The following is a 15,706-nucleotide window of genomic DNA, read 5'->3' as shown; positions in this document are numbered from 1 at the left end:
GTGTCAGAGGAAGGCCCTCAAAATTGTCAAAGACTCCAGCCACCCTAGTCATAGACTGTTATCTCTGCTACCGCACGGCAAGCGGTACCGGAGTGCCAAGTCTAGGTCCAAAAGACTTCTCAACAGCTTCTACCCCCTAGCCATAAGACTCCTGAACAGCTAATCATGGCTACCCGGACTATTTGCACTGCCCCCCCCACCCCATATTTTTACGCTGCTGCTACTCTGTTAATTATTTATGCATAGTCACTTTAACTCTACCCACATGTACATATTACTTAAACTACCTCAACTAGCCGGTGCCCCCGCACATTGACTCTGCACCGGTACCCCCCTGTATATATAGCCTCCCTACTGTTATTTTATTTTACTTCTGCTCTTTTTTTCTCAACACTTTTTTGTTGTTTTATTTTACTTTTTTATTAAAAATAAATGCACTGTTGGTTAAGGGCTGTAAGTAAGCATTTCACTGTAATGTCTGCACCTGTTGTATTCGGCACATGTGGCCAATAAAATTTGATTTGATTTGAGATAATCTGTCTGTAAACAATTGTTGGAAAAATTACTTGTGTCATGCACAACGTAGATGTCCTAACCGACTTGCCAAAACTATAGTTTGTTAACAAGAAATTTGTGGAGTGGTTGAAAAACGAGTTTGAATGACTCCAACCTAAGTGTATGTAAACTTCAGAATTCAACTGTATCTATAACACAAAATCTATGTGTACATGTGTGTATAGTGCATATGTTATTGTGTGTTTGTATGCATGTGTCTATGTTTGTGTTGCTTCACAGTCCCCACTGTTCCATAAGGTGTATTTTTATCTGTTTTTTTAAATCTAATTTTACTGCTGGCATGAGTTCCTTGATGTGGAATAGAGTTCCATGTAGTCATGGGTCTATGTAGTACTGTGCACCTCCCATAGTCTGTTCTTGACTTGGGGAGTGTGAAGAGACATCTGGTGGCATGTCTTGTGGGGTATGCATGGGTGTCCCTTGCTGTGTGCCAGTAGTTCAAAACAGACAGCTCAGTGCATTCAACATGTCAATACCTCTCAGAAATACAAGTAGTGATGAAGTCAATCTCTCCTCCAATTTGAGCCAGGAGAGATTGACATGTATATTATTAATGTTAGCTCTCTGTGTACATCCTGATTTATCCCATGTGCAGCAGAACCCGAGAGCAGAAACCAGGTTTTGTCTAGATGGGATGCAGCAGTGACTTTCCGTAGCAGGTTATGAGAATTTATGCAGCAGGTTAGGAAAATTAGGTTACGGTTAGGAAAAGGTTTAGGGTTTGCTAAAATGCACTTTGACATGAGCAACATCCCTTTTTTTATTACAATACAATAACAAAAACAGGACACCACTACAAATATATTTTCTCAAGAAGCATAAAATAAATTAAGCAAAAAAATATATACAAATAACTACACATGAATTGCCAGTGACATCCGTTTCACAAAAGTTAAAAGAAGGGATCCAGCTTTTGTCAGAATTGACTTTTCCTAGCAGGTTTAGGAGAATTTACGCGGCAGGTTAGGGTTAGCTAAAATGAAAAATAAATAAATAAATAATAGAGCTTTGACGTAAATTTGACAAGCAGGATCCCATCTAGACATTACCAGCCACGACCTTGGCTCGAGTCAGAAACCCGATACAACCGCATCGTTTCAGTCGTGCCCCCTCCCCCCTCACTCGGTGTCTTTTGTTAGGCATACAATCATTCGTGCTAATGCCGCATACATTCCGCGAGCGCTTTGTCAAGTGGTTAACGACAAACACAGGCCATTTTGGATCTGTTGCTCCATACAATGCCATTGGTAACTCACTTTTATATTTCAGGCATAATGGCGATTTTATTCGGCGGGAAACGCCCTGTACAATACAGCTAGCGGACAGTACACGCCTAGACTTTCCCTGGCAGCGCATTGGGCAGTATGTATTATCATCATTTGTATGCACCACAATGGGCCAATCACGAGTCCGTCCCCCAAACCTCGCTGATCAAACGGGCGTGCAGGGGAAGGGACCATTGTTCTAATTTATTCGCCCCCGAGACATCTAATTGGTTCAAGCTCATGTCACTCAGTGGTCCCAGTCTTCTTACTGGTTCGCATTGGCTCCGGAGGCTTCCCTGGGGTGCGCATATATATTTTGTGTACACAGCAGTGTTTCCGTTCCGAGTCAGCTGCGGCACCGTCCAGTAAACTTGGCCTGTACTCGTGTATTTTCACGAAATAAAAAACGGTTTAATCCCAATCATGCCAAACCCCAGAGTTTACTTCGACATCACTATCGGCGATGCCCCCGCCGGCAGGATTGAAATTGAGGTAAGGAGCAGAGCAAATCGAGATGTTTCGGAATAAATATAACTTAACTTTACATCTTTAAAATAATTGCTTAATTCTCGTTAGGGTCTGCTTTAGCTCGCTGCCAGATAGTTGCATGCAACCGGGATGGTGTCAGACTCGGGTCCACGTGCTTTCATCTTTGACATGTTTACTAACTGGCTAACGTTAGCGTACTTAGTTTCATTGAAAGCTCCCCAACTTTGCTCGAACCTCACTTGATCTGCATACATTTTAAACAATGTCTAGTCAATGATTGAGATTGTGGTTTGTATTTGCTGTTCTTGCGTTTTCATTGGGCATTAACGCAATATTAAAAGCCATGTTTTGCATTGTTTTCTTGTCGGTATCTAAATCAGCGTTGTTTCTGGAGCAGAGGTTTTACCATGCTGATGTAAAATAATGGTTTTACTTTCGCAATAATAATCCCATGCTCCTGCATTCATGGAACTGAAAATATGTGCGCGTAAAATAGTTAATTGCGTTGTTTAGATTAACATAGCTAACTAACGTTGGTTTCTGCTGTTTCACTGAAGTTTTCCGGACATGCCATTTTTAGCCAGTCGCCATTTTCAGCATATTTTCTTTTCATAGCGCCAGATGCCATTTTGAAAAAGGAGGGATGTGTGGTTAAGGGAACGCAATGTACCTAAAAGCACACCGCAGCCAATACTTTGATTTGGTGCAATCGACAAATTGTAATGAATTGATTAATCTGGTAATTTACCCAGCCCCATTATTATTATAAGGCACCAAGGAGAATGTGGTCCTCCGTAGTTCAATTGGTAGAGCATGGCGCTTGTAACGCCAGGGTAGTGGGTTCGATCCCCGGGACCACCCATACGTAAACATGTATGCACAGATGACTAAATCGCTTTGGATAAAAGCGTCTGCTAAATGGCAACAACAAAAAAAGTGGACTATGGTCCCTCTGCAATCCGCTGTACTGCGGTGTAACGTTATGCTAACTGTTTATTGTTATGAAATATGCTATAAAGGCCATACATTTTCAGCTGCCTGACCTTTCTCTCTATGCGGTAAAACCTTGCTGCTGTTTACTGCTGCATACTTGTTTTCCATTCAAACAGCACGTGGCCCTAGATAGCCTGGATGCCCATTCACTCCCTTCACAATATCTGCATTATTTAGAATGGCATTAACTTACATCTCAGATTTTGTTGACTAGTTGTAGGTGCAGTGGCGCACACCAGAACGCATTTAAGGCCAGCCATCCACCCGCAAGCCTGGCGCGAAATGCAGGAGAAAATTCCCTTTTTTTTTTTAAACATCAAACGTTACACAATATCTTCCAAATGGCAAAATGGAGTGTAGTACTTGGTGATTCTTGTAGCATTGCCTTTTGATTCGTTTTGGACAATTTCTCCAAACATTTTGTCATCCCGTGGGAGGGAGCACGTGGCCGTGCAGCTGACACCAATTGTTTACGGCCATGATGCCAGTAGCTCTGGTGCTTCTTGCTAAGCTAAACATTGTAGTGTAGGTACAGAAGTTGGTCAAAATCACAGATCTAGAAAAAGTATATCCTCCCTAAATCTTTACCTTTACCCACACTAGGGCACGGGACACTCAAAACTGATCTTAGACCAGCCTCTATGGGGATGGGGCAACTTTATCCTACAACATTGGCCCAATGACTATGGAGGACTAAAAGTGCCACAATTAAATAAATAAATAAATACACCATTAAATAATTACTTAAATGTGTCATTAATTAATTAAAATTAGAATTAAATACATAAATGTGTAATTAAATGTATCATTAATTAATTCAAATACCGATTCATTTTATGTAAAATACATATATAATTATTTCACTATTTACATTTAATTTCATGATCCTGCATTGCAGTGATTCATGAATTACTTAAAACTGTCAAACTGACCCATCAAAGTCAGTGGGCGGGGCTAACGCGAATCTAGTCTGATCCATTGCTTTGGTCTGAAGTAGAGTAGGCCAACCTGGATAGAGACAATGGAGGATCTCCGTGAACTTTCCAGGGAGTTGGTTAGAGACATTTTAAACTTAGCCGAGGATGTAGAAGCAGGACCTGCTGACATTATCCGGAATTGATTTGTCTTGGCTTGATGCAGAGGGTAACCAATCAGGCGTTAGGTTCCGCCTACCAACTTTTGATGGGTCAGTTTGACAGTTTTAAGTAATTCAGGAAGCACTCCAACGCAGGACCATGAAATGTAAATGTAAATAGTGAAATTATTATATATGTATTTTACATAAAATGAATCGGTATTTGAATTAATTAATGACACATTTAATAACACATTTATGTATTTAATTCTAATTTTAATTAATTAATGACACATTTAAGTAATTATTTAATGGTGTATTTATTTATTTAATTGTGGCACTTTTAGTCCTCCATAAATGACCGCAGTAGTGAATTCCTTTTTCCTTGAACTTGTTCCTCATCTAAGGAGTGGAAAAGTACTGGGCTACAGCTGGGGGTGTGTCTGGGGCTGGAGGAGGGAGGGAAGTGAGAAGAGGGGCTGTGTCAGCTGGAATCTGGCATTTCATGCTGAGGCCCTCCCATCACAGTAGCTGCCTGGTGGAGGGAAAGGCATGTTGTGTAAGGGCCTATATGTCAACGTTCACTTTTCACAGGTGGTTGGTGCTTGGCAGGAATATAATATAGCCTCATTTGCTCTAGACACTGATCTAACATAATCCCATCCCTCCTAATGTATTTTAAAGGATTTTGGGTAAACTGATCCTAGATCAGTACCTTAAGGCAAAGAGTGATTTCATTTTATACCAGTAGTTAGCTGGTAGTGTAATGTGAGCAGGTGGATTGTATGAGGTGAGTGAGATGGTGCACACTACACTTGACATGTGTCATGCTGTGGAATTCAGTGACATCATTGCCTGTAGCTGTAGTGGCCAGTTGTTGCTAGTCGATTGCCCCAGACTGACTGTCATGCGATAGGTTGGAAATGGTGTCTGTAGAGATGCACCTTTGTCCCACACAATCAGTAGCTGTTAACATTAACTTGTCCAGTGAATAGATAGATCACATAAAATAGTGTAGATGCGACAATTGCCTGCTAGGTTATGTTTCCATTTGAACTATCTTTTGTCGATTTAAAAACAGCTGGAGACGTAATGACATCACCCCAAAAAAACTTTAGCAAAAACCTAGTGTCGAATAAAAATGTAGTGGTTGAAGTGTTTCCTTTACCCATTTAGGCAAATTGTGCCTTAATAAATTGGTGGCAGCCTGTATGCCCTCCCACCTATGTTTCATACCTCGGGTAGCCTGCGAAAGCCAGCATCGAAAGACTGCAATAATTGACTAATATTTGGCATATTCTAATAATTCTCATGTGCCAACATATTGCCAAGGTCTGTGCTATGTTGAAACTTGCACGCCTGTAGATCTGAAATAATTGGTTGCTGTAACTTGCCAGCCTACCAGAAAAGTAAGATGACGCAATTCGGTCATTCTTGAAAGTCAGGACAATCCTTGTCCTGCAAAGAAACATTATTTTTTAAATATTTATTTTGCCAGCATTTAGAATTAAATGTGGCGTAGAGCTTATAGTTACATGATGACATCACGTGCCCTGCGTACCTTCAAAAGTATTTGGCAATCATCATTTAGTCGAAGAACACGGTTTCATTTGTTGCAATAAAGTTAGACAAAAGACAAATCCATCCCAGTTGAACAGATACAAATTGTTGATATTTAGAAAACGTCTATATATGCAGTTTCCATTACACGTGTCGCTATTTATTTATTTTTTATGACATTGCTTTTGTCGAATAAACCTTGGTCAGTGGAAACATGCCTACTGTCTTGTGATTCTCACATGGGAGTTGTTCTAGCTCAGAATAAGTCTAGAAGCAACACCTAGAATCGAAGTTGTTTAGACTCTAGCCCCCGTCTGCTTTGGGTCCTGTGGTCAATGCTTTAGCTGTAGTCTTTTATTACCCTGGGTTATAATGATCACGTTATTCCTTAGTGACAACTTGAGCTCTACCTCCATTGATCTCCATGCTGTTTCCCCTTCATTTATTGGGTATATGTTGTGAAATTGTTAAATATTACTGCACTGTCGGAGCTAGAAGCACAAGCGTTTCGCTACACCCGCTATAACATCTGCTAAACACGTGTGTGACAAATAACATTTTATTTATACTAATGAAAAGCCCTCTTCTCTTCTTGCAGCTTTTCGCTGATGTGGTCCCCAAGACTGCAGGTAAGACTGCTTCAATGATTGACATTTCCTGAATAATAAACACATACACTCTGCAAGTGATGTTTATCTCACAATGGTCTTCCAAGCCTTGTGGTTGTGACGTTGCCTTCTAATGGCAACAAAATTGACGCTGTCCAACCTTCCCCACGCTCCTCACCCCCTTCAATGGCGCCTTTTGTGTCATCAGTGAGCTCTGGTCCCTGAAGGCCAGCAGCATACGTTTAGTTCCATCTACGCTACATGACAAAATGCATTGCTGAATGATCAGATATCATATACAATGCAACAGCTGATGCATATAAATGCAAAAGAGCAAGGCTGCTTCCTGTTAGTAATTAAGTAGCATTGAGCGGCCCTGGCCAACCTTGTCAGTCTTGATAGATTTCAGTGATCAGGAGCAGAAAACCACTATTTTGACTTCATGCAACCTTTATGCCTTTAAATGGATAAGTGGGGATTTTGGCAATGAGACCCTTAAACTACTTCCCCAGAGTCGGGTGAACTCGTGGATACCAGTTTTATGTCTGTGTCCAGTATGAAAGAAGTTGGGTGTATCTGCATGCTAGCATACAGTGCATTCGGAAAGTATTCAGACCCCTTCGCTTTTTCCACATTTTGTTACGTTACAGCGTTATTCTAAAATAGATTAAATACATCTCCAATCTACACCCAATACCCCATAATGACAAAGCAAAACAGGTTTTTAGAAATTTGTGCACATTTATAAAAAACAGAACTTATTTACAGAAGTACTCAGACCCTTTGCTATAAGACTCAATTAAGTTCAGGTGCATCTTGTTTCTATTGCTCATCCTTGATGTTTCTATAATTTTGATTGGAGTCCACCTTTGGTAATTTCAATTGATTGGACATGATTTGGAAAGGCACACACCTGTCTATATAAGGTCCCACAGTTGACAGTGCATGTCAGAGCAAAAACCAAGCCATGAGGTCGAAGGAATTGTCCCTAGAGCTCTGTGACAGGATTGTGTCGAGGCACAGATCTGGGGAAGGGTACCTTTTTGAAGGTCCCCAAGAACACAGTGGCCTCGATCATTCTTAAATGGAAGAAGATTGGAACCACCAAGACGCTTCCAAGAGCTGGCCACCCGGCCAAACTGAGCAATTGGGGGAGTAGGGCCTTGGTCAGGGAGGTGACCAAGAATCTGATGGTGAATCTGACAGAACTCCAAAGTTCCTCTATGGAGATGGGAGAACCTTCCAGAAGGACAACCATCTCTGCAGCACTCTACCAATCAGGCCTTTATGGTAGAGTGGCCAGACGGAAGCCACTCCTCAGTAAAAGGCACTACAGCCCGCTTGGAGTTTGCTAAAAGGCACCTAAAAGACACTGACCATGAGAAACAAGATTCACTGGTCTGATGAAACCAAGATTGAACTCTTTGGCCTGAATGCCAAGCGTCACGTCTGGAGGAAACATGGCACCATCCCTACAGTGAAGCATGGTGGTGGCAGCATCATGCTGTGGGGATGTTTTTCAGTGGCAGGGACTGGGAGACTAGTCAGGATCGAGGGGAAAAATGAACAGAGCAAAGTACAGAGATCCTTGATGAAAACCTGCTCCAGAGCGCTCAGGACCTCAGACTGGGGTGAAGATTCACCTTCCAACAGGACAACGACCATACGCACACAGCCAAGACAACGCAGGATTTGCTTCGGGACAAGTCTCTGAATGTCCTTGAGTGGCCCAGCTAGAGCCCGGACCTGAACCCGAGTGAACATCTCTGCAGAGACCTGAAAATAGCTGTGCAGCGACACGCCTCATCCAACCTGACAGAGCTTGAGAGGATCTGCAGAGAAGAATGAGACACTCCCCAAATACAGGTGTGCCGAGCTTGTAGCGACATACCCAAGAAGACTCGAGGCTGTAATCACTGCCAAAGGTGCTTCAACAAAGTACTGAGTAAAGGGTCTGAATACTTATGTAAATGTGATATTAAAGTGTTTTTATAAGGCTGTAACATAACATAATGTGGATAAAGTCAAGGGGTCTGAAATCTTTCAGAGTGCACTGTATAGCAATAGACTTCCAGTCATTGCGCTAATGCTGGTCATAGTGGACACGGAGATATAACAATTGTATCCACGATTTCATCTGACTCTAGGGAAGTAGCTAAATGGCCTCATTTGTAAAATTACGAAGTATCCTTTTAAGCAGCTTTGCACATATCACTGACTATAACAGGGTGCCTGTTTCCCCCCCCCCCCCCCCCAGAGAACTTCCGTGTCCTGTGCACCGGGGACAAGGGGTTCGGCTACAAGGGCTCCAGCTTCCATCGCATCATCCCCGGTTTCATGTGCCAGGTGAGCGGTGGGTTGGTTGGGTGGGTGGCAGCAGACTCTGGGTTGCTGTTTCCAGACTAAACTCAATAGTCCCAAAGGCTGCTTCTGCTCCTCAATCCGGCGCTGATATGAATAAAGTGTCTCAAACAAGAAGTGCTGTTCTAGGATAATTTGTTGCCTTTTAGATCATAATGAATAAGATTATATGGGGGGGGGGGGCCTCAACCTAGATTGGCACTTATCCTCTGAGACTCTTTCTGAATATGGGCCCTGATCTGATTTAGATTTGACTGGTGCAACCAGGCCCAATGCTGGGCCCCTACCAACCATAATAATAATTTTCAATCATTCCCTGCCAGTGATATTTTTCTCACGGTGGTCTTCCGAGCCACGTGGTCGTGACGACACTGCCTAATGGCAACAACACTGATGCAGTCCCCCAACATGCCTCAAAGTTGGGATTCTTGTGGAATACAGGAGCCTTGTCAGTGGCATGATTAGAGAAAGGGGATAGCTATACAAAGAAAATGGTCATGATGTCCCTTATTCTTTGCCTTCCCCCAGGGTGGCGACTTCACCAACCACAATGGAACCGGGGGCAAGTCCATCTATGGCAACAAGTTTCCCGATGAGAACTTTACCCTGAAGCACACAGGCATGGGCTGTCTGTCCATGGCCAACGCCGGCCCCAACACCAACGGATCCCAGTTCTTCATCTGCACTGCTAACACCGACTGGTGAGGAGCATATATATATCTCTCACACACACACACACACACACACACACACACACACACACACACACACACATACAGTTGACACTGATTGGTGAGATGAGTTCATTGATTTGAAATTTAGTGAATAATTTACATGCATACTCTGCAAGTGATGTTTAAATCACGACGATCTTCCAAACCTTGTGGTTGTGACGACACTACCTACTGGTAACAAAACTGATGCAGTCCACCCTTCCTAACACTCCTCAGACCCTTCAATGGTGTCTCTCTCTGATAAATGCGCGCACACACACAAACTGCGGAAACTAAGACACGTCCTCACTAGTGTAAAGGAGTGTCCTACAGGGCAGCGCACCAATGGTAGGGCTGGTACAGTAATCGGGTAAATTATGATTATGGATGAAGATCATATCAACTTTATTGAAGTAGATATACACAGAACAAAAATAAACGCAACATGTAAAGTGTTGGTCCCATGTTTCATGAGCTGAATTAAAAGATCCCAGAAATTTTCCATATGCACAAAAAGCTTATGTCTCTCCAAATTTTGTTCACAAAATTACATCCCTGTTAGTGAGCATTTCTCCTTTGCCAAGATAATCCATCCACCTGACAGGTGTGGCATATCGAGAAGCTGATTAAACAGCATGATCATTACACAGGTGCACCTTGTGCTGGGGACAAAAGGCCACTCTAAAATGTGCAGTTTTGTCACAACACAATGCCACATGTTTTGAGTGAGCACGCAATTGGCATGCTGACTGCCCAAATGTCCACCAGAGCTGTTGCCAGATAATTGAATGTTAATTTCTCTACTATAAGCCGCCTCCAGCATCGTTTTAGGCCTCACAACCGCAGACCACGTGTATGGCGTCGTGTGGGCTAGCAGGGTGCCAACGTTGTGAACCGAGTGCCCCATGGTGGCGGTGGGCTTATGGTATGGGCAGGCATAAACTACAGACAACGAACACCATTGCATTTTATCGATGGCAATTTGAATGCACAGAGATACCGTGACGAGATCCTGCGGCCCATTGTCGTGCCATTCATCTGCCGCCATCACCTCATGTTTCAGCATAGTAATGCACGGGCCCATGTCGCAAGGATCTGTACACAATTCCTGGAAGCTGAAAATGTCCCAGTTTGTCCAAGGCCTGCATACTCACCAGACATGTCACCCATTGAGCATGTTTAGATGCTCTTGATCAACGTGTATGCCAGCGCGTTCCAGTTCCTGCCAATATCCAGCAACTTCGCACAGCCATTGAAGAGGAGTAGGACAACATTCCACCGGCCACTATAAACAGCCTGATCAACTCTATGCGAAGGAGATGTCGCGCTGTATGAGGCAAATGGTGGTCAGACCAGATACTGACTGGTTTTCTGATCCACTCCCCTACCTTACATTTGTATTTATTTATCTGTGACCAACAGATGCATATCTGTATTCCCAGTCATGTGAATTCCATAGGCTAGGGCCTAAATGAATGTATTTCAATTGACAGATTTTCCTTAACTCAGTAGAATCTTTGAAATTGTTGCCTATTTTCAGATTTTTGTTCAGTATACTTTACCCAATAGCCCCGGCCCTGCTGCAGTGCCTACTGCTAGTGCCAGGGAGAAGGCCAGGAGAAAATGTAATTTTATATTTTGAACGGGTATAGTGATGACCTTCATTTGACTGACAAATAATCCTTACCCAGAATTCCATGATCGTCACAGCCTTTGACTACAAACATGTTTTGTTGAACAGTTCCTGGTTGCCCTAAACCTCAGGAAGAACGCTGCTGTAACTACTGAGGTGCTGATCTCGCTCTCTCCCTCTGTAGGCTGAACGGCAAGCACGTTGTTTTCGGCAAGGTCGTGGAGGGGCTCAGCATTGTCGCTAACATGGAGAAGAAGGGTTCCAGCAGCGGCAAATGCTCTGCCAAGGTCGTCATCGCTGACTGTGGAGAGCTCTGAGCACCTCGTCCCTCCCTCTGTCCCCTTTCATCCTGCGTTCCCTCTCTCCACACAGCTCTAAGCATCAACCTCTCCCTTCCTTCCCTTCCTCAAGCTCCCCCCCCCAGAATCAGAAACATTCCCTTTAATTGAGATTCATTTTTTTACCATTCCTATCCCTTACTGAGCAGTTCATCCTGTGTCTGAACTAGTTTCATTTGTGGCTTTTTATTTAATTTTTTTTGCATTTTTGATCGTTCCATCAGGACCACATTTGTTTAGCAAATTCTGAATAAAGTGGCAAAAGATTCCTTAACTGTGTGTGTGGGTATCATTGAGTAAGAGTGGATCAAATGTGTAAGTCTGAAGTGTTATTTTGGTGTAATTAGTTTCTTTTCCCAGTACAGACAGGTGAGCTGACGTCACAAACGATGTGCGCACTTCAATGGGGCAGAAGGCCATGTGTTGTGATTCTGGATGGCCAGATGGCTAGCAACAATGAAGGTACCATGTGGGGAATTTTAGGTGGCTCGTTTTAAAATTGTTAGTCTCCAGCCACCCAAGTACACGTGACCTTAGCTTAAACAACCGACCTGTCTATATGGCACTGCATACAAATGGTCACTGTTTGCTGGGGCAGTGGGTTTCGTTCTGGTAATGTGAACAAAGTTTTTCAACCACCCAAATGAGCTCTCTAAACAAAAGCATGTTACTGTTGCATGCTTCCCTGGTTGGAGTATATCACAAAGCTGGATCTATACCCAGTGAACATTTCTAAATATTTTGAAATGGTTCCACCAAATAGAAAATGGGCATGGTATTATTGATTTGACCCTCCCAGTAACCCAAGAAATCTGCCTTGAACCAGAAATTCAAGAGCTTTATCTGATGGTACATGAACATTGGCAGACTTTTTTTTTTTGGGGGGGGGATCAGATGTTACAAAGATTTCACTTCTCAGTAACTGATGCCCAGCAAGACTGCAATAAAGACTACCTCTAACGCACCCACGGCCTACACATGTTTAGGTGACCTGCATCTACTGGACTGGGCCACAGCAAGTAAAATCACTGCGTCGCTTAACAAATAGCTGCAGTCAGTTTTAGAATGGGTGGCAAGTAATAAGCTAATACTAAAATAGTTCTAAAAGTAAATGCATTGTATTTGGGACAAACCATTTACTAAACGCTGAACTAAATCTTGTAATGAATAATGTGGACCTTGAGCAAGTTGAGTCTAAACTGCTTGGTATAACCCTGGATTGTAAACATTGCTGCAACGGCGGTAGCTAAGATTGGGAGAGATTTGTCTGTAATAAAGCGCTGCTCTGCTTTGACATTGCTATCAACAAAACCAGTCCTACAGTCCCTAGTTTTGTCACACCTGGACTACTGCCCAGTCATATGGTCAAGTGCCACAAAGACGAACATAGGCAAATTATAGTTGGCCCAGAAAAGAGCAGCACAGTTGGCCCTTAAATGTACACAGAGAGCTAACATCAATGACATGACATGTCAATCTTTCCTGGTTTAAAGTAGAGGAAAGATTGACTTAATCACGACTTGTCTTTGTGAGCGGCATTGTCATGTTCAAAGCACTGAGCTGTCTGTTCAAATGGCTAGCACACATCTCAGGCCCCCGTGCATACCCCACAAGACATACCATCAGGGGTCGATTCACAGTCCCCAAGTCCAGAACAGACACTGGGAAACGCACAGTACTACACAGAGCAATGACTACATGGAACTCTATTCCACATCAAGCAACTCGTGCAAGCTGTAAAAAAAAAAAAGAATAAACTAAACCTTATGGAACAACGTGGACTGTGAAGACACTCTAGCACACGCACTTTACATATTGTTGTAAGGTGGTATTATACATTTTGTTGTAGATATGTAGTGGCGTAATAATGTTATGATGTACAATATTTTTACAAAAGATTTGATTTGATTTGCCTTAATGTGTTTGGACCCCAGGAACCGTAGCTAATGGGGATCCCTAATCAATACAATGCAAATGTCACAACTCATTCCAATGCACTGCTATCAAGGCAGGCAAATCAAATTGTGTAGACTTTACGAGCAAGGTGAGACGAGCATCTTCGACATTGCTTTATATGTGCAACTTTGTAGCGTTTTACACCTTTCACCACCAGATGTCAGCATAGTCTATTTACTGAGCTACTATTTAGTGTGAGTGCATTTAGGATCTACGAATGGGTGTCCGTGCGTGTGCAAGTCTGGCAGCAGGTGGTGATGGAGGATTTGGAGAAACAACAGCTGCGCTGGAATGCCATCAATATGGTTGCTAGTTCTGATGATAGGAGTGGGGAGGATGAGGGTCAAGGACCTGAGTGGTCTGTAGTGGAAAGTAATAGGAAAAAGAGGTCATGGTGCTACTGAAAGCAGTGTCGGAGTGGAAGGTTGTGGTGTTTGGTGTGACCACAGGGACGCAGCTACACCCTATCCGATCAACCAATGATGTATAAATAAAATAGGAAGTTAAACTAACCCGGTTCATTGGAAATGGTAGACTGCTAATATTCTGTGCTTGCCATGCTAAGCAGGGGAAGATTCTTCAAATGGAAACTCAATGGGAAGAAGATCAAAAGCCTGTCCTCTGAGCTTATGCTAAATTAAGGAGTCATTTCTGGGGACCCACTATCTATGTCCATAGATGATATTAAAGAAAATATGAAGGGAGGCATAGTGATTGAGGCCAAAAGGTTGATCAGTAGGCAAGAGGGTCAAATAAATGAAAGCTTATCAGTACTACTGAGGTTTGAGAAGGTTTTGCTTGCAAAAGTACAGATCGGATTCGTTAGTTTCAATGTCTGAGAATTTGTCCCATCCCCATTGCGGTGTTTTAAATGACAAAGAATGGGACATGTAGCTGTTCAGTTTAAAGAAAATAAAAATGTGTCAAGTGTGGAGGGGAACATGAATATGATTACTATGGGAACAATGTGAAGGCTGTGTTGTAATTGTGGGTGGGTGGGGGGGGGGGGGCACCGCGCAGCATTTGGTGGATGCCAGGTGCAGAGAGAGGCTAGAGGCCCAGAGATATAGAATAAATCATGTCTCGTATGCAGAGGCTGTAAAACAGACTGGTGGAGCTACTGTGGCTGCTCCTGTAGTAAGTGGATTTACTGGTGCTGCTACTAGTCCTGACATGGTTGAGGTATGTTCAGAACTTGCTCCCATAAATGTGCTTTAATTGGAAAGGTTCTCAACAGGACCCAGATTGTGGAAAGCAGAAATGCCAGGTTGAAGATGATTGTGGATACGGCAACAGAGTTATTAGGGGTGACAGATGTTACTGTCGAATAATCCTAAAGATGGATTGTCTCAGCATGATAGATATAAGGTTGGAAGGGGTTTGGGAGGGTTTTGGGGAGGAGGGTGGTTTGTTAGAAGGACAGAATTTAGGCAAACCATAATTGGTTGCACACACCAGCAGAGTAGGTGGTGCATGCACCTTAAACGTTTGTTTGCGGACCGCCATTATACCGAAGAAGTAGTATCTAGAATGGTAGCCACGTTCTCATGATGGACACCCCTGCTGCTTTTCCACCATACTGAGAAAGGATGAAGAGATATGAAAATGTGAAGACGCTTCCTTGTTTGCAAGCCAGTGGTAACAACTGAAGTTTTGTCCATTTAATAATCTTATTTGGTGAGGTGGTAACAAACACACAGGCATTGCAGATGTTAGGCACTTTACATACAGGGATCGTCGTGTCCATTGCTTCTTGACGCTGTGCCGCACCATTTTCTCTACATTGCTCCCAACGTGGGCCAATTCGAGTTCTAGCCAATGAGTTTCAGCCCTTCACATTTGAGTGACAGCTAGCAAGAGGCCTGCCCAGTGCCCAGCGTTATCTGATGAGGTTGCAGGGCGGGCCCAACGGCTCAGTGGACACAGGAGAGAGAGGGCAATGACATGGTGCACATATCTGCACATACAGTATGTGATGTAGAATGCAATTCTCTGGGACCACTACTGGCTTAAAAGTACCGGAGAATCTCTTTTAAGAGGAAAGGTTTAGGCCAAATGCTTAAAATCATTGCATTTGAAAAGCACTGTCCTCGCCAGCATGATCAGATAGTGACGTCCACCCCAGTCCCACATCTCTCG

General features: G+C 43.1%; 1 protein-coding gene across 1 annotated transcript; it reads left to right on the top strand.

The window, feature by feature from the left end:
- The first annotated feature begins 2,144 nt into the window (after window positions 1-2,144).
- On the top strand, window positions 2,145-11,885 carry LOC311099278 (peptidyl-prolyl cis-trans isomerase A-like). The gene is made up of 5 exons (XM_084139988.1): window positions 2,145-2,333; window positions 6,557-6,587; window positions 8,824-8,912; window positions 9,456-9,628; window positions 11,458-11,885. Exons 1-5 carry the CDS (start codon window positions 2,265-2,267, stop codon window positions 11,588-11,590), a joined length of 495 nt encoding a protein of 164 aa, XP_083996114.1. The 5' UTR covers window positions 2,145-2,264; the 3' UTR covers window positions 11,591-11,885.
- Window positions 11,886-15,706: the final 3,821 nt, after the last annotated feature.

Source organism: Coregonus lavaretus (genome assembly GCF_964263955.1).
Source record: "Coregonus lavaretus genome assembly, chromosome: 24".
Classification (NCBI taxonomy): Eukaryota; Metazoa; Chordata; class Actinopteri; order Salmoniformes; family Salmonidae; genus Coregonus; species Coregonus lavaretus.
The sequence above is the reverse complement of the archived record's forward strand: the minus strand, read 5'-3'. Positions and strand labels throughout refer to the sequence as shown.

What these genes read in the sequence shown, in the direction of transcription:
- LOC311099278 (XM_084139988.1), top strand. Translation starts at nt 2,265, where the DNA reads ATGCCAAACCCCAGAGTTTACTTCGACATCACTATCGGCGATGCCCCC. An exon ending in TGTGGTCCCCAAGACTGCAG is followed by an intron (nt 6,588 to 8,823) that starts GTAAGACTGCTT and finishes CCCCCCCCCCAG; the next exon opens with AGAACTTCCGTGTCCTGTGC. An exon ending in TGCACTGCTAACACCGACTG is followed by an intron (nt 9,629 to 11,457) that starts GTGAGGAGCATA and finishes CTCCCTCTGTAG; the next exon opens with GCTGAACGGCAAGCACGTTG.